The sequence below is a fragment of the Aquarana catesbeiana genome, linkage group LG01, assembly GCF_042186555.1.
Source record: "Aquarana catesbeiana isolate 2022-GZ linkage group LG01, ASM4218655v1, whole genome shotgun sequence".
Classification (NCBI taxonomy): Eukaryota; Metazoa; Chordata; class Amphibia; order Anura; family Ranidae; genus Aquarana; species Aquarana catesbeiana.
Window position 1 is genome coordinate 341,452,110 of NC_133324.1, and position 26,516 is coordinate 341,478,625.

At 33.8% G+C, this 26,516-nt stretch overlaps 1 gene segment (V, D, J or C); it reads left to right on the plus strand.

The window, feature by feature from the left end:
• Positions 1–1,052: 1,052 nt before the first annotated feature.
• LOC141145387 (T cell receptor alpha chain constant-like) lies at positions 1,053–9,505 on the plus strand. The segment is given in 5 exon segments: positions 1,053–1,161; positions 3,716–3,976; positions 5,138–5,191; positions 7,628–7,735; positions 8,706–9,505. Coding segments are annotated over 4 exon segments (516 nt in total).
• The last annotated feature ends 17,011 nt before the right edge of the window (positions 9,506–26,516 follow it).

The following is a 26,516-nucleotide window of genomic DNA, read 5'->3' on the forward strand; positions in this document are numbered from 1 at the left end:
ATATATATATATACATATATAAGTTATTAAATGAATTAGTTATTAAATGAACAGGTTAATCATGCCACCAAATAAAGTTTTTTTTATATGTCTCAGTAGATGCTCTGAGTAGCACTGCTGGGAAAACAAGTGTATAGGTGCTGCAGTCTTCCCACATAAAAGCAGTGGGAGGTCATGTAGGCAGAAGATTGGTGCATTTTAAAAGTTATTTATATTGTTATCATTATTGTTGTTATTAGTATTCGTTAATTTTCTAATTACGCTCAGAAAATGTATTTATTTATAAAGCCTGAGCATCCTAAACATTATAGATAACAAATACTAAGGATGTCCCTAACATAATAATTATATTGGTAAAACTTTATTGATTCACTTAACAAAGACCCAGATAACAAAAAAACTGACTGGGGTTCTAACTTTTTCCCCATGCCACTTAAAAACAAAAAAAATTATAAATACATTTCAAAACAGATTAAAGTATAAATGTAAACATTTATATTAAAATAAATAAATAAATATGAAAATATATAAATACACATCAAAATAAATAAAAAAAGTATAGTTAACCAGCTGTCACTGCAACAACCATTTGTGATTTACCAGTAAATCTAAATTTTTACCCAGGTTAGGCAGTAATGGTCAGTAGAGAAAGCTATATATTGAAAGAAAAGTTTCCCCTTAAGGCTGTTCTGCTTCCAAGATTGACAAGCTGAGTGTATGTCAATGTTCCTTTCCATCAGTAGGTTACAAGCAAGGTCATTTTTGAACATCATCTATATAAGATGATACTGCTAGAGTTATTGTAAGGACATCAAACTTTTAGGAGGCTCTATTACACATCCAATATGGCTTGCAAATGTCTTGGTACTAGGGGAAAATGTTTGCCCTTAAAAGAAAGAAAAATAAATCAGTATGATGAACTAATATTCTTCACATACGTACCATGTGCAATACCACTGCAATGTTAGAATGCCCATAACAAAAAATGACAAAACAAATATTTAGTTTATTTAAGAATGAACGCAAAAGCAAGTTAATATTTTTCTAGCAAAGAGGGGCAGACAAAAATGGATGGCTGTTCTTGCTATGCCATCTATCACTGTGATAATACTTATGATAAACTAACATTTGGAAAGGGAACCAAACTTGTAGTGAAGCCAGGTAAGTTTCCATTTTATCAATGATCCTTTTTAATACTGAAAATATTTACACACAAATTATAGTAAAGAAAAATGTTCTCTCTCTCTCTCTCTCTCTCTCTCTCTCTCTCTCTCTCTCTCTATATATATATATAGAGAGAGAGAGAGAGAGAGAGAAAGAGAGTGAGATATGTATATATATAGATAGATATATATATCTATATATATCTATCTATATATATCTGTGTATATATATAGATAGATATATATAGATATATATATATCTAATTGCACTAATACGGCTACAATCAAATCAAGTATATATATATATATATATATATATATACAAATTGGTGTATCCAAAACTGACAATTATTACAGGTAAGCTTTATAATACATTAAAACGTATACAATATATATATATATACATATATATATATATATATATATATATATATGTATCCAGTATATATAGTTCATAATAGGGGTGAGCTGCATAGGCACAATAATATGTCCAGTGTGTTCAAAGCATACCTGTGTTTTTTTTAACTAATCTCCTTGCAAACTGTGGCAGGAGCACATTTCAGCCAATCCATTATGATGCTGTATTTGTCTGACTGTACAAATCTTTAGTGGTCACTAGCTGTCATTTCCAAACTTCCAAGTAGCAGCATATGTTATAAAGTTCTCAATGATTTTGTCACCTGTGGCTCTATGAATGAGCTGAAAAACATACTTTTGTCCTTGAGGAATGATGTAGCAAACACTAATATAAACTTGCCGGGTACAGATAATTGGATGAGTACATATATATGTATATACAACCTTTAAGACATGGGCAAAAAAGAGTTCTTACAGAAGTATTTTTCTCAAAACTACTATTAGTCATCATGAGAAATAGAATTTAAAGGAAATCTTCAGGGATAAAAATACATTGGCTATCATTGCTGACCTTTTCTTTTGAGAATTCTAATTGACTGTCTCTTATGAGTTAGTTTTTGAGTCACTAATGTGGCACAAGTATGCTGATCAGGAGTGTTCTAACCTAACTTTACATGGTTAGTGTCGAAATACATTGTTAGTGTAGAAATACTGAAGCCATAAAGAGGCAAGTCAATTATAATTTTCACAAGAGGGTCAGCAATGGAAGCCCCATATTTCTTTCAGTACAGGTTTCCTTTAATGCATGTGTGTTTAGCACTGTGTGATTATAGCAGTAATAGTAATCTCATTATTGGTTTAGGAACAAGTGTAAAGGTAAACCTGGTATGTACTTAATTTGTATGGGCAATAAATCATCACCTTTTTGTATCTGCATTAAATCATCCCAAAAGTCTATTTACCAAATGTTATATTTAAAGCTGAACTGTGGGAATTAAAAAACAAAAAACCTCGCCCGCCCTAGCAAGAATCTATTTAAAAAAGTGGTAGTCCTAGGTAATAGAACATTATTGCATATCATTGCTGTTTCAGTAGGCCCAGAATGTAAGTAAGTGTAACACTGTGATTATGAGGGTCTAAGGAAACCAATATTTGCCAGAGGAACTATTCTGTCTGTTACTCTAAGAAAGTCTTATGTGGCTGGTTCTCTCATATGAGAATTAGTAATGTATGGTATCTTTTGCGTGTGTCTACAAAAAGTAATATATCTGTATATAGCATGTCTTATATTGTATATTATTGTATATATATTATTATGTATATATCTAATTTAGTTTTTGATACACAAAATAATGGTGTACTGGCTTTGAGTGTCACTCATTATGTTTATACTCTAGTGTTTATGCTGGGGTGGTAAGCACTGTGTTGATTATGGCGCTAATAAGGTCACATTTGGCCAAGGAACTACACTGCTAGTGTTGTCAAGTGGTATAGAATTAAGCCACATACACCTTTTCAAGCAATTGTAACCATTTTCAACCAACTATTAATTGCAATAACAACCAATGGATTGAGGTGGCCTGCCACCAATCGAAAACAATGCAAAAGATTATTTCATGGTGTTGAAGAAAACCTATTGATAGTAGGTTGCATTTATTAATTTTTGCAGTGAAAACTCATTGAAATAGGTTGAAGTTGCCAGTTAAGTAATGCTTGCATGGCCAACATTAGAGCTCTGCATAACCCATATCTTAAAGTTATAACTACGGTTGTTATACGCGTTTTTATATAGCTAATCTAGATTATCAGAATCTGTTTCTGTTCATATCATACATAATATTTTATCCAGCTTTTGGATATACCGGCTCATGAGGCAGCGTGACATCTCAGTTTTTGCAGTAGTGGACTTTACCTGCATTTTATGATTTAAAATCTAGGCATGTTTATGGAGATAATATATGAATAAATTGTGTAAGAATAACACTGATTAAGTAAAACATGTGACAGTGTTGAGATAATAGGCAAGAAAGTTTAAACACAATGTTTGTATGAACTGAAAAAATACAATCACAACTACAAAAGACAAATATCTAGATAATGCTTAATCGTTAAGATGTTTATTAAATATAAATAGATGTCCTGATAACTTTGAACATAAATTAGATACTCAATTTCATCTTTTCTTTTATTTGCAGAAACACAGCAAGAAAAATCCTCCGTGTACAAATTGAAATCTTCTACACAGGATGCAAATCTGCCAAATTCTGTGTGTCTTTTCACAGATTTTTCAAACCCCAACCAAACTGTTACGATTAATGAGAACGTTGAAAATCTGAAAGACAAGGCTGTGTTGGACAAGTCAACAAATGATGTCTGGAGATACAGTGCAGTCATATGGGATCATAACAATAGAGATGTTACCTGTAATGGGACTGACAATTCAAAATCTGACACAGGTAATTAAACCACAGTGCACTTTTGCTTAAAAAAAACCCCCAAAAAAGTACATTCATATAGACTAAGATATCCATTTATAGATACTGGATGTCACCAATAATTTATTGTTTGCATTATAAATACAAAATTAGTATAACATATATTATCACTCATGTCCAATTCCTAATAACAGGTAAAGGGGTTACTAAAGTGTAACTCCTGGTTGGATCATTGGATGACCTGATTCCTGTAGGTTGCTAAATTTTTGGTAAACATTGTCTTACTAAAATAAAACTGTCTGCAGCCTACAGATATTAACTAAAGGATTAATTAGATGATTAGTAAATGTTTTCTTAATAAATGTCATATTCACTTAATTTAATTTTCAAAGCAAATCTTTTTTTTTTTTACTAACTTTACTTTTTTACTGGATAGTGAAAATGTTGTATTCCTTTAATAAATTGATCCCATTATCTGCTTGCCCTCTCCTACAAACAGTGCAAAGAGCTGGCAGAGAAACATATATAAAAAGTCAAGTTTCTATATGGCTAAGTAAATATTGGCTATAACCCCAAAATAAAAATAGAATATAAAGGCAGAATATAGCACCCCAAAACCATTATTAGAATATAATAAATGCCAAAAATAATACCGGTCCCTGTTCAGCCCTGAGACCTTCCACAGCATTACTATAAGGAACACATAAAAGTTTAGGTATCTAACTTAATTATGGGCAATGAATTTTAGGGTAGACTAAAGTAGTAATCAATTAAATGGTTTATGACTGAGCATTTTTTTGCTGTATAGACATGTACTTTTAGTTCCTATGTTGCCATCTCTCCCATACCGGCCAGTCAGTATCTGCACAGAAATCAGACAGTCTTCATAGTTGATGGGAGGGAACACTAGTGTGCATCTTACCAGATCCACATATATTTTATATTGCAGCCATCCATATATGTCCAAGTCTAATAATCCAGCTATCTGACAGCCACAAACATTGTCCTGACCCACACATCAGTAATTTAGAAGGTCTAGAAAGATGTTTCTTTGAAAGTAACTTGTGGATGTAGAGGTCAGAGGTAACCCGCCTAAGCTATATTATGATTACATATAAAGTTGGAGCTGTTATGCGTAACATTGTGGAATTTGGCTGTAATCTAACTTATTTTATTTTTCAGATAACACTGAGAAGACTTGCTCGTCATCAGACAGCGATACAAATTTCCAAACAAGTAAGTTAATTTTTCACAATATTCTATTGTAGCTCTGTCATTAAAAATGTAATTGTAGCCACTCCTTTCTAACTCTCTATTGAGTAAACTGTTTTGTGACAGCTCATGTATTATTCATCTATTATTCAAGAATACCAATTTTCCTCTAATTTGTAACATTACTGGTGCAAGGACAAACATCTCATAGGGTAATATTATGTTTACATCAAAATATTTATTCTTAAAGAGAGTTTGTTAGCAGGAATTAAAACATTTTTACAGAAGTTCACTTTTCAGATAAGGTAGCACTAATTCCTGAATCTCTAAAAGTGTGAATTAATTCTGTGACACAATTACAAACATGCTTGTTAAAGCTTTAGAATAAAAATGTGTTTTTCTTTTAACCTTTTTGCTGCAAGAGCTGTTTTTGATTTTTTTTATATATGTTTAAAAATCTTTTTAGCCCTGAAGATTTAATACAACCCCCCATATGTTATGTTACATGATATTAGCACAAAGGTCTAGGAAACTGGAGAGTGCAAAGAATGGGGCAGCTGTGCATGGTAGCCAATCATAAGCTTTGACAATAAAAAACTGAAAGCTGATTAATTTCTATGCAGAGTTTCGCCAGATTTTCCACTCTTCAGTTTTAGTAGATCAACCCCACTGTGTGTGTGTATAAACCCCCCATAACACCCCCCCCTGTCAAGTTTGTATGACGTATGGAGCTGGTGTGTTCTTTCCTCTTTCCCAAATACATTAACAAATTACATTCTTAAATATTGGCTTTAAAACTTTAATTTGTCACAAACAACATTAACTAAGGCACAAAATAAGGTTAACATGGAGGTATTTTAGTAACAAGAAATAATGTAAACTGAGGTTTTCATAAAGAAAGATTGGCCCTCCAACCAAAAGAAATATTTCAATTGGAAATGGAATCTTGTTGAGTTACAAATATGCTAAAAATATGACAGGGAATATGAGACCTTTCCAGTATTGGTACAGTTGTATGCAGACTGAAGGCACTCAAACACTGAGCTCTTGAGGCAGGTTAACCTCCCTGGCGGTATTCCCAAGTCTCGGGGTGGATTTTCCATACCAAAAGCGGTAACCCTGAGCCAGACTTGGGATCGCATCGCAGGATCCAGGAAGAGCTTACTTACCTTGTCCCCAGGACCCTGCGATGTCTCCCTGCAGTGTGAGCGAGCCGTCCTCCGCTCGATTCATCACAGTGCCTGGGCTCCATTCCCTGCGAGCGTTGTGACGCACAGGGACGGAGAACGGCACCAAATTCAAAAAAGTAAAAAACACAATACACATACATTACACTGTAATCTTACAGATTACATTACTGTATCAATTTATTTCAACTCCCTTTTGTCCCTAGTGGTTTCTCCAGTGCCCCGCATGCAGTTTTATATTATAAAAACTGTTCTTTTTGCCTGGAAACTGGAGATTGTCCATAGCAACCAAAACAGTCCCTTTACATCAAAAGCAGGTTTAGACCAGCTACAAAACAGCGATAATAAATTAGAATCACTTGCAGAATTGAGCGATAGCGATTTGTGGAGAAATCCGTCATCAAACACTGAAAGTAACGACAGCGACAATTCTGCAACTGAGCAAATTTCAGTGTTTTTGATTTGATAACATTATTGAATCATTGTTATTATTATATCTTATAATTATTTATAGTTATTTATTATATTATAATTTACGATTTAGTGTTTCAAACTGTATCATACCCGGGATGTCTACTAGACTCTTGTTTGGATAGATTTAAGCGTGTATTCCTAAGAATTACAGACCTACAATATAAAACGCCAAATTTCCATGCAAATAATGGTACCGCTTTCAGCACCAAAAATCTGAAATAATCATACTGTCAGGGAGGTTAAGTAAAGTAGTTGAGAATGTTCCCACAATAAATTGGTGAATATTCACTACAAGTACCCAATCATGTGAACAGCAAATTCCTGTTCATATTGAATACCTAATTATGTGCTTTTACATGATTGGATAATTTTCAACTCCTTTAGTAAATCAGCCTCCTTGCTTCTGGAGGCCACAAGAAAAATCTTTCAAGAGGCATTCTCCCAGTCAGGACAAAACGACAGTGTCTGCACAAAGCCAACATTCAAGGCATACAAAGTTATGCAGCCACGCTGACTCACCCCTCACACTTCTGAACCCTTGTTAATGCAGATGTGTTTTCAGGTATGGAGGAGCAGGTGACTGCCCTTTATGAAAGTGCTTGTGCCTAAATAGCCAATCACCAGTCATTTAATTTGTCTGTCTCTGTCTAAACTCTAACACCAGAGCTTTGAAAAGTGCGATTGCTCTAGTGGAGAGATGATGAGGGAGCTCTGAATGGGCAAAGTGAATGTGTTTATTTAAGTGATTTAACATCTAGTATCCACCAAAGACATTATAATGTTTCTTTTTTCCTTACAGATCCAAGCTTGAACATAATATCTCTAAAAGTGTTTGGGTTGAGGATTTTAACAGGCAAAGCTATTGTATTCAATCTCATAATAACCGCACGAGTTTGGTCATATTAAGGTAGGTAATACTGTTGGAGACTACTTCCCTATTTCATCTAGTACCTATTTAGGATATGAGTATAGATGAAAGAGAATGTTTATATTTGTTTTGGTGCTATTTCTACGGGCACTGATTAGTCCTAATGTTCATAGAGGATTACTGATTGACACCAAGCCCTTTTAGTGTTGATTTTGTAAAGTTCTGTTCACTTAGCAAAAAAATTTAATTTAGCTTAGTGAATAAGGCAAAGTTGGATTTGCTCTGACTACCAAATCATGTGGTATGGAAATTTTTAAAAATATATGTACTTTTTGCTTGCAAATTATTGGATGATTGAAGTTAACTCAACTTCACATTATTCACATTTTCTGCTTAGCCAAACGTGTGAGTAATTTTAAAAAAGAACTTTGTTTGCAAATGATTAGGGGACTAAAGTGAACAGAGTTCTATTTTATTTACCAGGCAAAGTGAACATTCGTTTTGTAAAGTTAACATTCTTTAGTACATTAACACTTTCATAAAAAATGTTACTTCATAGACAACATTAAATAATCCCGTAGATAATATTTTGACATTTTAAACAGAAGTAAATATTCAGTAGTGAATGGAAAAAAAACAGAATTTTGCTAGCACATGATTGGTTTATGAACGTAAATATAGCTTCAGTCTATTTACATATATGCCCTTTGCTAAGGATTACGCTTGATTTACTAAAGAAGAAAATAATATTCACTCAGTCAAAAGAATAGGTTCCCTCAGAACACTAAATCATGTGCATATGTAAAAAAAAAAGGGATTTTACTTTGCACATGATTGGTTGTTTATTCACTAGCTAACTGGATGTTCTCTTTTTCTTTAGTAAATTGCATGATGTTTAAAATGTGAGTTAATGTGAATTTACATTTTTATTATGTGAGTTTAAAGATGTATTTTGATTAAGTTTATTGTGAATTTCCTATTGTAATCATATGTTCCTGTTCCCTAACAGGAATCGATATTCTGGACATATGGACTATCATCTCTATGAACTGGATTTGGATACATGTTGTTATGCTGTACTTATAATACCTATAGAATTATACATATGTAAATACATCAAAGCTATTATTATATAAAAAAAAATGTACATGACTTCAGTTATTGCTAATGCTTCTCCAAGGTACCCCAGCAACCTATAGATAAATGCACTTTGAATTGTGGGAGTTGGGAAGTTGAGCCCAGATCAAGGCGTGAATGCACATACAGATATTTTGTAGTGTAAGCTATTAGGGAAGTATACCTATTGTTGTGATAACATTAATATGCAACAAACTATTTGTTCCTAAAGATGAAAAGTAAACTCTTGTAAATCTTATAACATCAACAAAAAAATTATATTCTTTGAAATGTCACAACAATGAATAGATAATATATACAGTTCATATTCTTTACATATTCTTACCATATAATAACTTTATTTTTCAGAAATGTTTGTTATTTTAAATAGATCGTATGATTACTTGTATAGATACTCTTCCATTTATAAGTGGATTTTTATAAAATCTCTGTTAATCTCAGTTTTTTTATTTCTGCCAGTTCCATGTCAACCATCAGTTAATATTGCTATCAAAAAGCAATTAGTGTATTATTTTTTCAGCTTCACGATTCACTTGACTAAAATGAATGTTACATGTATGTTTGTGGTATTATGTATGTAAAGTTTGTAAAATGTAAACATAGCTGTCAAATATTTCATAAAAATATGTTTATTTACAATGTTACAAATAAATGTTCTATTTAAAAAAATAATATAGCCCTTAGTTTGTTATTACCTTTCATCTTATTACATTATTAAGCATTGCCACAAGCAGGCTATCATAATGACTTTATGTAGAAAGTAATAAAGAGAGGTCACATTCATTTTTTGAGCTTATTCAGTAATGCAATGTAAGGACTATGGTGTTAAATGCAATGGCCATGGTTAATAAGACTATATCTTACAGTGGTCTATTTTTAATAAAATAAAACTCTTATTGTTTTATTGCTTTACTGTTAACATATTCACACTTTGTTGAATATGTAAGTGCCTGAATTTCCTAGGCATATCACTGCCAAGACTCCTATAAAGTTTAAACGCCTAGAATAATGTAATAACTGACAACACATTTTATTGTGTAAAGAGTCTTGGATCCTTTAGTAAATCAGCCCAGCAATTTCTATTCCCTCTATTAGATACAAAAACCTTATCTAATCTACATTTTGGCTAACAGGTACATGAACATATCTGTGGTACCAAATCTAAAACAAATATGCAGGATTGGGCACTAACAAGTAATACATGCCTCTTATTAAACAGAGTGGTAAAAAAAAAAGAAAAAAAAAAGATTTACTTGGATCATCTACCTGCAAGACAGTGGATGTTAACCTGATTAGGGAATACCTCTGACTAAATATTAATGTCTCTTCCATGCTCAAAAGAAAAAAAACCATGAATGTTTGCTCCTATAGTAAATATACTGTGTTCTGACACATCCCCTTTCCAAAATGAATGTTCACTTATCTCGGGTATTAAATTGATACTGCATTTTATTTAAATACCCAGTTATGTGCAAGGTAACAATAAAGACAGAAGTTTTTTTTTCTTACAATTAATGATTGATTCAAGTGAACATGTTCCTTTATATTCTATTCTCAGTAAATATTCATTCTGCAAAGTAAAGTCGTTATAACTTTAGTAAATCAACCCTAGGTCATGCTCTGGGGGAGCACTCACTTCAGGGACCAGGCTGCATATAGGAGTCTCAAGTCTGGAAGGACAAATTGGGAACCATTCTTTGGGTGATTTGCATGATTAGTTAAAAGAAGAAAACACAGGGAAAGCTTCCTACTTTGTTACAGTAACACACTTTCTTTCTATCTGCCTGCAGCAATAACTTTTCCTTATTTCCAGAGCAGATACAAGGATCTGTATTTTACAGGCAAAATTGTGAGAAAAGAGAAAAATGACATACAAAACTACATTTTATCCCTAGCTCTGATTACTGGTATATGGTCATGGAAGGGTAAATATTTTACTATGTATGGACATCTAGATCCTTACATAAGTTTAAGCGACATGTGGTGCATGCACAAACAGTGTAAGCTTTATTTCTTTTCTCAAAAAAGCTTTTAAACCTTACTCAGTGTTCTGGATTATCTTATGTTATCAACATTATCCTTTTTTTGGGAGGTAGTCTTGACTGCTTAAACAATAAAGTAGGCTAAATTCACAAATCTTTAACACAAGGATAAGTAAGGCTGGCCATACATGGTGCTAAGTTCTTTTCTGCAGCCACAGGTTTCCCCCATCAAGGCAGACAGCGCTGACAGGGGAATCAGCAATTGTCTTCCTCCCGGAAGGGGGGCTAAGGTGGGCAGGAGAAGCCGTCCTCGCTGGGAGAAGACAGTGTATATCGCTAGCGGCTATAGCAGCCACTTGCGATAATCAGAAAGGAACCCAGCAAGCTGGTTGTACCCAAGTTGATCGATCGATCAACTTAGTACATTCAGCCTGCCTAATAATGGTTTGAATCTGGGGCAGTTCCTGCTGAACCAGCCGAGATTCGAACCGTGGATGGCTAGCCTTAGTTTTATTTTTTTGTACAGCATGTGAGTATCCATTTGTCTTTTTGGATTCAATAAATTTATTTATGCAACAGATATTCACGCCCTTCTGTGTGTTTTTTGCAGCTTGTTGTTTGCAATTTTATTAGGAATGTTTTAATGCTTTGAAGGTTAAAGCATTGAATATAGCTTGTGATAAAGCCAAACCCCTTTTAATCTAGAAATCTATACACTTATTTTTCAACCATACACCAGTATTATATGTACATCTTATGTACCTAAGGTTTCAAAATCTATACAATTATGGGGTAACAAACTGAACAAACTGGATAACTAGGGGAATATATTATTATTATGAAAATATTGCTTTTTAAATGTTTTTCCTATTTTTCTAATAATTTTGATTACATTAAGAACATTTATTAAAACAATCTACCAAATAAAAGCATCTTGAAAAAAGTCTTGAAAAAAATGCATGAAAAAAAAATGGTATTCAAAAAGAATAAATTGGTATTATTAAGAACACATAACAAAATGCAACAACTACTTACAAAGGTTTCAAATACATTATATGTAATAGGTTCCTGCAAAACATCTGATAAATGAAAAATTCTGGCATCATAAATGCTTCTTCTTATATTGCTTTATTGAGCACTAACAGCAGGGCTACATCTGAAATACATCTGAAACGCATTTCGGCTGAATCCTTCCTCATAGCAAAACATCTCACTGTATTAATACAGCCCATATCAGTACCATCTATTGGTGTTGCAGTACAGTAAGATATATGTTGAATGACTGCCAGCCTGCTTCAAAGCAATAAGGTGCCCTTGTGTTTTAGTGGTGACCCTGACAAACAATGGTGGAGGACCAAAAACCGAACAGTCTTTTTAAACTTCCTTGGATTACCTAGATATCCACAGAGTGCACCTAGGTCAGTAGTTACATAGCTAGGCAGGTTGATAAAAGAAAACAAAAGAATAAGATTCCTTATTGATCCCCTAAGGCAATTTGATGTTCCCTGGATTGACAACCTCAGGTTTTATTACTTGTAAATGTTAACAGCCAGTTATAGTCCTGCATTATTTTAAAACAATTAACTTAGCTGGCTAGAACTAGTTCCTGAGGGAATCTATTCCACATTTTTACAGATCTTAATGTGAAGAAGCCTTTCCGTATGATGAGGTTAAGTAACCTCATTGTTCTCAATTCAGATATTCACACACCTGGCATATCTAGCTTTGTCCTGCTGTGATCTGCTCCTCGACTGGCACTGTTTAGATTCTATGCCAACATCTTCCTGATTGACATTATCGGGAGGAGGCTGTTTTTTCCAGGTTTAGGCAGCCACCTCCCAATGATGTATTGTAATCATATCCCTCTTAAATGCCTCTTTTCTTGGGAGAATAAACCCAATTCAACTAATCTTTCATCATATATGAAGTTCTTCATGCCTCTTTTAACTTGGTTGCCCTTCTCTGCACTCTCTCCAGCTTCCCAATATCATTTTTGTGAACTGGTGCCCAAAACTGGATTGCTGATGCTTTATACAGGGGATTAAATATATCTCTTTTTCTCTGGAGTTTATACTTTTTTAATAAAAGAAAATGTGTTGATGCAGATTGGCAATGCATTCTGTTATTAAAATGATATGAAAGTGAATATCAAACAATCAGTTCTTAACTACTTCCCTATCGGGCCAATTCTGGCACTTCTCTCCTACATGTAAAAATCATATTTTTTTTTGCTAGAAAAGTACCCAGAACCCCCAAACATTTTATATATATTTATTTATTTAAAAAGAGGCCCTAGAGAATAAAATGGTGGGTGTTGCAATTTTTCATGTCACGCAGTATTTTATTTGCGCAATGATTTTGGGAAATGATTTTGGATGATTGGGAAAAATTACACTTTAAAAATATACTTTAATGAATTTTAATGTAAAAAAAACCCCACGATATATAACCCATTTTTGGTAAAATATAAAAGATGCCGAGTAAATAGATACCTAACAATGTCATGCTTTAAAATTGTGCACACTTGTGGAATGGCACCAAACTATGATCCTTAAAAATCTCCATAGGTGACACTTTAAATTTTTTTACAGGTTACCATTTTAGAGTTACAGAGGAGGTTTAATGCTAGATTTTTTGCTCGAACATTCCTGGGGATACCTCACATGTGTGGTGCTAACACCCTTTACATATGCAAGCGCAACCTACGTATGCTTTTGCTTCTGCACACAAGCATGAGGGGACGGGGTGCTTTAAAAAAATATTTTTGAAGTATTATATATTTACTTTTATTTGCACTGTCCCTTTATTTTTTTATCACTTTTCCTATCACAAGAAATGTAAACATCCCTTGGGATAGAAATAAGGCATGACAGGTCCTCTTTATAGAGAGAGATCTCAAATCTCTCCTCTACCATGGAAAGCATGAGATAAAAAAAACAAAAAACATACTTTCCGGAAAAAAAATGGCAGTGTTTAGATCTGCCAAAACTGGAAGTGACGTCATGACGTCGCTTCCGGCCTCCCAGTACCATAGAGATGGCCGGGGACCATTTTGCCCATGGCCAGCTTTATGGTAACCCAGCAGAATTGCTGGATTGCATACCAGGCTCCTCGATCACACAGGAGAGCACAGAGAGGCACCGGAGGGCGGTGGGAATGTCCCCTTCCACTGCCTGTAAAAGCAATCCAGTGGCTAATCAGCCACTTGGATGACTTTTACAAAAAAAGAATTTCTGGCGGACAAACGATACCAGGATGATGCCTGTAGCTTCAGGCATCATCCCGGTATAACCACTGCAACCTAAGGACCTCCATGGATGTCCTATCTTCGGGAAGTGGGTAAGCACTTTCAGCAGCTGATTTAATCACTTACTGTGTATGCAGCTTCTTCATCTTTTATTCTCTGCTTATGTTCCTGCTTAGGCTCTGAGGAAGAAGGTACCCCTACGCATCAGCAAGCAGAGGCCCTGATGTCTTCTCCTTTGCCATCTGGAGACTGTCGGTTTCAGGACTGATTGCCATGATTTGGTGGCCTTACAAGCGATATTTCTCCACATGTTTGTGAGTAGTTTTTAACTTAGTTTTTATCAATAAATATACTTGGGATAATGCACTAGGCTGGTACGCCCTATTGTCTGTTTTTTTCTGTGACTATTAGGATATCCCCTATCCTGGAGGGCAGCAGGGCCAGAGAAATCATCCTTTGAGTAATAGACCACCCGGACATTACACTTAGGAGCAAGAGTTTGCTGTTATCAAGCTGGTGCCATGATTACTGCCCCAGGTTTCCTGTTTCAGCACTGAAAGTTGTAGTTTATAGGGGAATGGTTTTTTTGTGCTCAATGTGCTAAGCTAAAAAAAACACTAAGGGTTTAATACTGCTTTAAGTCTATGATTTACCAGAAAACACAGGACTTTCTCAGTCATTGAGTACCCCAGTTATACCCATCCTAAATTGAATGCGGCATGTATGTTTTTAGCTCCCAAGTACATACCTTTACATTTGTCAGCATCAAAGCTGAACTCCTGGGATAATTTTTATTGCATGGTTACATTTGTCCCGATTAAACCAATGTAAGTAAACATATTCAATACCCATGGGACTGCTGTGGGAGTGGGGAATCACTGAAGTAGTTGCTTTCTGCAGTGTTCTGGGTCACTTGCTTGGCATGGCTGCCATTCACAGAATGCCTTGTATTTTTTCAAAGAATACATGGCATGCTCTGATTGGATAAGGTGGAGAGGCAGGGCAGTAATGTCACAATCTCCACTCAGAGGACTGCGGCGATTGCTGTAGTAGCACTGACTAATATAGTGTTTCTCTGTTTCCACAGAAGCCCCACAGGTATGGAATATGCACACTTATAGTGGTCCAAGCTGGACCAATGTAACTATGCACTAAAAACCATACCTAGATGAGCTTTAAACCTCATTTGCCACCTAATTGTCAATAAAACAGTACATTCAGGTACACATTAAGGCTTTTATTGAACTACATAGTGCCACCACACTGAACACAGAAATAGGAACTTTTTCAATTCCCAACACTATATAATTTATAAATAGGTTAAAAAATAAGGATGCCAACATTGAGCCTTGCTATACACCACTAATAACCTTAGGCTATTCAGAGTATCAATTATTAATCACTACTCTCTGAATTGCCAGTTTTCTATACATTTACAGGCTGAATTTTCCAAGCCTATAGCCCTTAACTTACAAACCATCCATTAGTGAGGAACTGCGTCAAACACTCTTGCAAGATCCAAGTATACTATATCCACAGCCATTTCTTTGTCTTTGTTTTTGCTTACCTACTCATTAAAAGAAAGCTGATTTATTTGACAGTTTCGATCTTTCCTCAATCAATGCTGACTTTTGCTTAGAATGCTGTCTTCTAGCAAAAGCTCTTCTATGTGGTCTTTTATCAAACTCTTGAGTATCATCCTGACTACTAAACTAATGGGTCTGTAGTTACTTGTTAAAGACTTTGATTTTTTTTTAAATAGAGACCCAACATTGGCCTTAATCCAATGAATTTGTACTACACCAGTCATTAAAAATGACTCGTGTGGTAAAATATAGGGGCAAATTTATAAAAACTGTAGCAGACAAAATCTGTAGCAGCTATGCATGGCAACCAGTCAGCTTCTATCTTCAGCTTGTTCAGTTGAGCACTGAAAAATTAAAGATAGAAGCTGATTGGCTGCCATGAACAGCTGCTCCAGATTCTGGCTGCTCTAGTTTTGATTAAGTTCCCTCAATAGCTTTTAAATAACAAAACTCAGCTGTTTGAAGACACATAGGTATAAACCATATGATCTAAATCATTTATTTGCCAATATTTTGTCCATTTCTGCACCATATCAATTCCGATCCATTGTGGCTTAAGATTCTTCTCCTGCGATCACCTTGGAGCATAGTTTGGAGATTCTAAAAATGTTTTAGCAGTATGAAATTTTAATATGTAAAATATATTGTAAAAACAATTGGACCTGCTGTGATACATATTGTTTCCTATATGAAATATGATTTGATATTATCCAGGCAATATCATAGTAAATAATATGTATCTCAACTACTACACAATAATTCAATTGTCACAGAAAAGTGATGCTGACTACAATACATACCACAGTAATCTTTTTGTTGTGGCACGTATCACTGTGATAATAACAACAACGCTAAACTTGTGTTTGGGAGTGGAACAAAGCTACAGGTTTTATCAAGTAAGTTTTCTTATTGTTGATTTAAGTAACCTAAATGTGTGAAAAGACGAGACATATAAAAAAGTAGTTATCACTAAATACAAGTTTAATTGTACATAATTTAATTTTACATTGTATGATGTCAGCTGTTTTTATTTTAGGAATGATGTTTTAGTATATTCTGCTGTTCTGATGACTGCATATTATGTGTGGTAACTTTCTCACTGAATTTGAGGATCAAATATTTTTCTGCTAGTTAAATTAGTATTCTGGATCATCTGTGTATTTATTCAACTTCATTTTGAAGATCTTAAAAGTTAAAGTTTCAATTGGTACAAGACAATAAATTGTATATGTTTTGCTTACTCTTAACATGCCCCCTGTAGTGTATACAGTTTTCCTGCATGTAAGAGGTTGAACAGTTAAAGCAGAGGAGCATCAGGGCTGCTTTGATGATTTCAAAATATAAATTCTCCTATTGGCCTGCTTTGTTGTTTTTATTTCATTTTTGGAAATGCCCATTTATCCTTACTTGGAGCTAGACACAATCTCAGCTATGCCAAGCGAATGTAAATGTGTGCTGTATTCATTTACCATGAATTCTTCATTGTAGTATTACATGATCATTGCTTAGTTTTGCAGAACAAACTGTTTAATATACCATGTGTATGGAAATTGGTTCTTGTTATGGTGTGAACTACTGTGTGTATATAGTGGCTCAGGATATAAACTCATCTTTGGCCAAGGCACAAAGCTTCAAATCATACCAAGTAAGATCATATTGTGCTCTCACTTTTTTAATATACATAGGTGATGATTTTTCAAGGAAGAGATGTATACTGATGCTTATGTTTGTTCTTAAAACTAAAAATGATGTTCACATATAACTCTGTTTCATAAGGCACATTCGTCTGCAGATTCTAGAGCAATATACAGAGTCCATTTCTACTTTGTCACTTATATTCAAGACGTGTTTGTATACAAATGTAACAAGTTGCTGAGCACTGATTCACTTTTAAAATATGATAATGACTATAATAATGATGATTCCGATGTGACAAATGCAACAACCAATTGAAAAATAACTTTTCAATAGTCCTGATGAATTACAGTGACCCATAGAGAACGATCAGAATTATGACTGCTGATAATTAGTAAGGTGTTATGTAAAATATTGCTGGTCTTTGCAATGACTTATTGAATAACTTGAATAGTTTCGTTAGTCCTAGATCTCTCATGTATCATACACTGTAAGAGTATTAAAATATACTGAAATTATAATACGGTACATACAATTTTTGAACAGTTGAAGAATGATAAAAGTGTAACCAATGAGTTAAACCACTTAAGGACCAGCCTTGTTTTGGATTTTAGGTGTTTACATGTTTAAAACAGTTTTTTCTGCTAGAAAATTACTTATAACCCCCAAATATTATATATTTTTTTTCTAACACCCTAGAGAATAAAATGTCAGTTGTTGCAATACTTTTTTTTGCACCGTATTTGCGCAGCGGTCTTATAAGCGCACTTTTTTTTGGAAAAATTTCACTTTTTTGAATAAAAAAATAAGACAACAGTAAAGTTAGCCCATTTTTTTTTATATTGTGAAACCTAATGTTACGCCAAGTAAATTGATACCCAACATGTCACGCTTCAAAATTGCGCCTGCTCGTGGAATGGCGTCAAACTTTTACCCTCAAAAATCTCTATAGGCGACGTTTAAAAAATTCTACAGGTTGCATGTTTTGCGTTACAGAGGAGGTCTAGGGCTAGAATTATTGCTCTCGCTCTACCGGTCACGGTGATACCTCACATGTGTGGTTTGACCACCGTTTTCATATGCAGGCGCTACTTGCGTATGCGTTCACTTCTGCGTGCTAGCTAGTCGGGACGGGGTTTTTTTTTTTTTAAAATGTTATTTTTATTATTTATTTTACATTATTTTATTTATTTTTACACTGTTTTAAAAAAAATTGTGTCACTTTTATTCCTATTACAAGGAATGTAAACATCCCTTGTAATAGAAAAAAGCATGACAGGACCTCTTAAATATGAGATATAAAAGTGATCTCGTGGCGAATCCGCCGCAGGGACCACTTTTATCAGAAAGCGGACCGCCGCGCAAAAACGGAGATACCGGGGTTATGGCAGCTAGCTGCTGCCATAACAACGATATCCCCCTTCAAAGTTTGGACATACATCGGCGTGCGGCGGTCCGGAAGTGGTTAAACATTATATTACCCAAAATTAAACCCCTCTAATGGATCAACTCTAGCTGCATAGGATAAAATAAATGATGAAATAAAAAAAGTATGAATAAAACATGTCTGCATGTAGTCAGCCACACATATTTTTGCAAAGGAATAGTACACTGTGGCTAGTACAAATACCAACAAACTCATATTTGGCAGTGGTACTAAGCTAACAGTAACTCCGAGTAAGTCATTTTTTTTTATTTTTGCATTCAAGTTATTCAATAAGTCATTGCAAAAAAACAGTAATAATTAAATATTCTCTTTTTTTCATACATTTCTGTAGAGTTACAATGCTAATATATCAGATTTGCAGAGGCCAGCTCTACAAAACCGATAAGATTCCATTATCAAATATTGTGCATTATGGCAAACAATACAAAATTATATACTGGGGCTGACTTATAAAAAAAATTAAAAAGTAAACATAATTTTTCGTAGTAGGTAAAACAAAATTTGTCAAAAAAATCTAAAGCAAAATTAAAATTTCAGAAGATAGTAAGATGTATCTGTGGACTGAAAATCTCTCAGTATAATTGTGACATTTCATAGCTGTGTCGCTAGCTAGAGGATAATGCAAAGGGTTGAACTGGTGTGTTAATTCTGGTGGTGGTAGAAAACTTGTATTTGGAGGAGGCACTCAGCTTATTGTCATTACAAGTAAGTTAGTAAATGTAATACTTCTGTCTGTACTTAAAATAGTATCAGTCTTATCGTCACACGAAAGGGAATTCTGACACTGCAAAATGTTTAAATAAATATCACAGCTGGCCAATATTCACCTTTCAATACATATGTAGTAGTGAAATATTGTAGGTGGATAGAAACACGTTATAGCCTGATACATACAGGATATATGTATTGTACTATATCCCAATCACATTTTGTGACTGAAATGCATGATTCTGTTTGTGTGGTTGAATGTTCAGAGATAGACAACAGCAATAGTTTCTTTCCAATTGCACTGTGTCCAATCACTTTCATTGATTTCTACAGAATAATGGTGACTGGTTTAACCCCACATATCCTATGACAATTAATCTGAAGTGTAGAAATCATGGTTGTACCATCTGTGCAGTGCTTTAGATATAGAACCTGCAAACTGATAACAATGTTGCAATGTGATAGATACAAATGATGGATGCATTTTTAAAACAAATAGGGATCATTGTTGAATTAAACATATTTAGAAAGTTAGCATTAAGCCTGCAGAAATCTAAATAATGGCATTATTGAAGTGATGGAAAAGAAAATTAAGTGATAGAAAGCATGAGGTCTAATTTACTAAAACAGTTGAGAATATTCACCTAATAAACCATGTGAATATTTACTTTATTGTCCAATCTTTTGAAAACCAAATTACTGTTTCATTATTTCATTTATGCATGATTGGATAATTGAAGTGAATATTCACACAATTTATAGTGTGAACATTCTCAACCATATTGTTTTTGCTAAGGCATTGAGCACTGTGACTACATCTGGTGTTGACAAACTCATATTTGGAAAAGGGACCGTGCTTACTGTGGTACCACGTAAGTACTATATGTGCCTTTTTATTTGTCATTAGTGAAAGTACAGTATATAAGCATGCAGGTATAAGTTTAGGATCACAATAATGTTCATTGGTCTTAGTAATTAGTTTAAAGAAAGTGTCTTTGTTTGTAAAGACATAGAGCAATGTGACTACATCAGGATTCAGTAAACTAATTTTTGGAAAAGGAACCGTGCTTACTGTCCTTCCAAGTAAGTATTTGTTCAAAAAAAGTATATACATAGGCAGGCAAAACACAATATTATTTCTAATAATCATAATTCACATTTGAATATACTCAGGAAATTAGTTTTTCATCAAATTATTTATTTACTTATCAGTTATCATGTTCTATGTAGCATTGCATAAGTGAGATAATGTGAACCACTGTTCACAACATCTCTATCATGTCCAGAATATTTGTTTCTCTGATTTCTCTACATGTGATTGGACCTTTGGTGTTTGTATATTAGACAGCAAATCCAAAGATCATTAGGATGTTAGAAGTCTCCACCTTCCAGTAACTAAATATGCACAATAACATTTTGGTATGGCAAATATTATAACATAATTTCTGGTGATTTAAGTCTCTGATTTCATAGACACTTTACCTGCAAATATTTATTATTACACATAGAAAAAGTATAAAGGGTAGTGAAATCTTTATTAATTCAGACACATTTGAAATATAAACATGAATATTGACTCTTCTGTTTCCTAACAATGATGAATTTTTTGCTAAGTGGTAGCATACTGTGGCTACTGTAAATAACTATAAACTCATATTTGGCAGTGGCACTAAGCTAACAGTGATTCCAAGTAAGTAAACTTACATTAATGACAAATAATTATTTCTTTCACATGCTACTGTGTATTAACCAGTGCTAATATACAAGGTGAATCACACATCAATATTCAGTTACTTTTTAGAGAATATGATAATACAAACTGAGAGCTGGGCTGTTTTATTTGAAGGGCAGAAGGAACATGTGCTCAAGCAGCACCAGCATAGGTGGACTCACCCAAAGACTTATAAACTAAGGTGCTTCGATTTTAAGGTTGCATAAAAGCTTATAGCTTAGCTTACTGCTGCTCTAGTGGTCCAACAAACCCCATTTTTAAGGGCTTTTAGTGATCAGTTGCACCCTAAGAATTCTTAATTTAACAAATATATAGTACACAATTAAACTTGGTATATAGTACATCATGAAACTAAAATAACTCTAGCTTTAATCACAATATAGTTGTGATATTAATGTTTTCCTATTTAATGTTTTACTATGACATTGAGATTCCCACTAAAGGGATTTTTGTTCTGGACCTACTTATGTCTTAAAAAATGACTTGACTTAGAGTCTGCTTAAAACATTTGAGGCCACTTGCATTTGCAGACAGCCTGCATCCTTAGTTAAAGAATTATGAAATCTTGCCACTGAAAGAAGAGTAGTTTTTGTTAAGGGTGTTCTTAGTGTGATAATAATAACTACAAATACATCTTTGGTTCAGGGACGCGACTGTCTATCATTCCCAGTAAGTTGTTTTGTTTGTATTCGATTCACATTCAGCTTTAAAATTATAAGCAATGGATGATTGGATTTGGCTTTTTTGCGTTGACATTTTTAGACCTTACCTAATGTATACTACATTGAAATATATGTTGGAAGTATTTGTTTCAGATAGATAATTATAGCATAGTTGTAGGCTGAATGACAAATTGCATCTATAAGATGTGGCTCATTGTCCATCAGAAAAAGCTTATAGATGTGTCATATATGCACTAAGCTAGCCTATCAGCCTGTTTTTTTTTTTTTGTTTTTTTTTTGGTCCTCAGGGACAACTAGCACATACTTGCCAATATTCCTGAAAATATTGTTAGGACAGGTTTATGAACTAAGAAAAATTTGTGTTAAAATTAAAGTTATTTTCTGTCCCATGCTTGGTGGGATATAATGCACAACATGAAGATCCTGAAGTTTATTTAAACCCAAGAACAAAAACTGAACGTATTGCAGCTTACTATTCCTTAGATGTGACAACTGAATTTGTTTTATTTCTCACCTTTTCTTCTTTATTTTCACCTGGTAATCCTGCCATGAACACACTTCCTGTTCTAGGGTGACAACCATACTGTATCTAGGAGAATAGCATTGTCACCTTAGGAAAGGAATGTGTTGGGACTATATAACACCTCACTCTCTCCATAATATAGGGGGAGAGGTATCAAAATCAATAAAGATGACTGGGAACAATGCTAACTGATAACTGTCCACAGAAGAAAAGAGGACAGGAAGTTTTAAATACGGTTGGATGAACAACTTTTTTTGTTTGCACTTGTCAAACAGACATAAGAAAATGCTTTTAATTGTAGATTTAACAGAGCATAAGGGAGCAAATAAAATAAATACAATGTTAAAGTTTAGTACACTCTAAACTGGTACATGCTCTTGTCAACAATTAAACCATCCAGGTAAGACCCTGTGGGATTAATTTACTTAAGGAGAGGGGCTGTTCACTTAGTGAATGGACACTTAGCCTAGTAGGTCCCATACAAGGCAAATAAAAAAAAAGAAATTCTGCCCAAAATTGAACTTTTGGACAGAGCCTCACTTTATTCTTTAAACACATTGTTTGCTATGTGTTAACTAAAACATTGTAGTTGATTAAAAGGAGCAAACATGTGAGTTTTTGAAGAGGCCTGGAAAACATGTGCTGCTAGTTCTATAGGTACATCTGTTTTTGTTAATGAGGTTGTCACTGTGTGGTACTGGGAACTATAACAAACTCATATTTGGAAGAGGAACAGTCTTGTCTGTAATACCAAGTAAGCAAAATATGCTTTGACCTTTATATCAAAGCTTTTTGTTACATAAAAATAAATTATGTGATGTATAAAAAAGCGTATGTCATTCCAGTGTGAATCGGTCCTAAATCTGAAAATGATAGATGAATGTACGATTGGTTAGCTTAGAAAAAAATTTACTGATCCTTTAAATGTTCAAGCAGTATGAAACTTTTATTGTTTTAACTCACTCTAACCCCTGCAGATTCTACACCCCCAAAAGTGTGAATGAACAATAGCATCTGTTCTGATTTGATTAAAAAAAGTAACAGTAAATAATTCTCATTAATAGGCAATAAATAAAAAGGGAATGGTCTATGAGTAACTATAATAGCCTTAAAAAGCCTCAATCAAAGATTTAACTGTATGTGCAAATAATAAATAATGGGTGCACAGTGTGCAATAATATATCTCCTTACAGTTTGTTTCACTTAATTTACAAACTGGTCACTTTGTTTAACGGCAGCATGGAAGCATCCTTGAAAGCCCAGGGAAATATTTTACTATTTATTGCACATGACACATGGAGGCTAATTTACTAAAGGAGTTGAGAATCTTCATAATATTCAATCACTTTAGAGTAGATTCCTGTTTACTTATTTAATTTGCACATAATTAATCTGCACATGATTGGACAATTAAAGTGAATATTCACACAATGTTATATTTATTACGATAATAAATCAACCCAGTACTCTCTGTGCCACTGTTAAAATGACATCTCCAGTAAATTACAGCCCACAGTTTCTTGTCATCTAACTGCATTTTCTATAAAGACAAGAATCGGACATTCATGGTAAATTATGCATATGAGATGTTGATATTTTGGGAGAACCCATATGATATCTTGAAATCTTTATTCAAATACAATTTATACTAACCACTTTATTGTAAAGGCACATCTCACTGTGTCTTGGAAACACAAATAAACTGCAGTTTGGACCAGGGACAACACTCGTTGTAAAGCCAAGTAGGTATTAGATCAAATATTTTGGGATTTGTTTTCTAAAGGAGCAGAGTCTGTTCATCTTTGTAAGTTTATTTTGCAAAGTAAATATTAGTAAATAAAGTGACACTGTGCTCACTTTGCATACCAATTGGTGTGCAAGAGAGATAAACGATCAGCACAGAAAGTGAACATAGCTTTACCTTATTTACTAAGCTAAGTGACTAGACTGTACTCATTTAATCAATAAACTCCATTAATGGTGAAGAGCCATTTGTACGGAAAGCTTCTGTTTATGTTTCTAGCAATGTATTCCTTTCCTCATCAGCCTATTAGGTGGGTAAAAAGGTAAAAAGTATATCCAGCATACTAGCACTATATTAGCATTTGTGATATCATTCCAGCAGAATCTCTCCTCACTCTTTAAATTATATTCATGCATATATTTATACTTAAATTATATTTATGTATATATTTATACTTAAATTATATTTATGCCATTAAGATGTTTTGATGAATCATCGAGATTTTATATTTAGTTTTATAAGGCTTAGTATTTTATATGTCTACATGTACAACATAATAATACTTTATATTTTTTATTGCAAAATTAACATATTAATTTATAACCTAGCATTTATATATATATATATATATATATATATATATATATATATTAAGACCTGCCACTCAATGATGAGTACAGTTCCTGCAAGTGGTTTTGCTACATTTTTGAGCTGCCATCTAACACTGTGCTAATACTGGTTACACCAAACTGATCTTTGGAGCGGGAACAAAGGTCACTGTAACCACAAGTAAGTACATATTCTGTGGCTTTAATAGTCCTACTGTGCATTTGTTTGGAAACATAGCATAAAATACATTTCAAACCCATGATTTAAATTCTACAATTATGGTCAGGCAAATGGGAAAAAAAACAGTTCAACTATATTTCCTATTGGTTTCCAGTTTTACATTTTTCCTATTCATCAATAATGAGTGTATCTGTACATTGCTTGGTCAGATCTGGCCAACTCCACTACCTTCTATGAGTGGTTTCTAATTTTAGTAGCAGGAACTACTAATACCAACATGTTTTCTTCATAAATACACGTTGTTATATATATTATATATTTCCCTAATCAACTATTTTTAATGGAAAGGTGAAAATTTGGCCTGACATTTGTTGTTGGATCATTTGCAATCATCAAAGATATCCTAAATAATAGTTACCAGTTCCAGTAAAATACAATTTGGCAGATGTTAAGTGCAGAGTAAACATGTGTATAGATATATTTGCGAATATACACAAATACAAGCATTAAAAATGCTATCTCTGTTCTGCATCTAAATGTAATTTTAGAAAAAATGCCTATGTCCAAATCCCAAACATCTATTATTTTGGGGATATCAGTAACAATGCCAAACTCAGAAATGGTATATAAAATAAACTCTAGATTGTCATCTATCAAATAATTCAAACATTAAATCATGACTATTTTTTTTAAAAAGACAGCTGTTAAAATAGTAGTACATGGTACAAGGTGCACACATCTGTTATGTGATATCCTGGCTGGGTTCTTGATATTACATGAAGCACTGTGTGCTAATACAGCTGGGAACAAGCTCATATTTGGAGTTGGCACTAGACTACATGTCATACCAAGTAAGTTTTGTTCTGCGGCTTAGGCTGATATTAATATATTGTTTATAAATGGGTATGCAATTGTACTGCCAGTTGTATAGCATAATAATCTCTGTCTGGTGATAATCAGTATGTACTCATAGCCTTCTGATATTTACTATGCAGGATGAAAAGTCCTATGATTACTCCACCAATCGGTTATGAGGTTGTTGCAAACATATCTTTTTCAGATGTTATATATCCAGTCCTCTAGCTATGTGTATGGATGGCAGCCGCCCACTATGGTGTATGCTCACCTTCTTTTGCTTTACCTATTGTGTAACATTGACTTTTTTGGCATTGTGTGGGTGATTTAGATGAAAAGCAAATATGTTTAAACATTTGTACCTACATAGTACATATGTATACATGAGCAATATTGTTCTGCCCTGAGTAATTAAAAATATGTAAAACTATAGTTAACCGGGGAAAATGAAAATTGGTCAAAGGGCCACGTGTTTTTTGGGAGCTCCAATTCTTAACTAATAGAATGTATAATTACTAAGCATGTGTATAATATTTAACATGCTACAAAAATTTCTCAGTGTAATCCATATAACTTCACAACCTCTATTTGTTAAGAGGTGACACACTGTGTACAAATAATGTTAAGGTCACATTCGGCAGTGGGACCAAATTAACTGTGCTCCCAAGTAAGTATGTAGTTTATGGCATTCATATAGCAAATTTGTTTCTGAGAATTTGGAAAATAAATGACATCATGTACATTTATTCTTA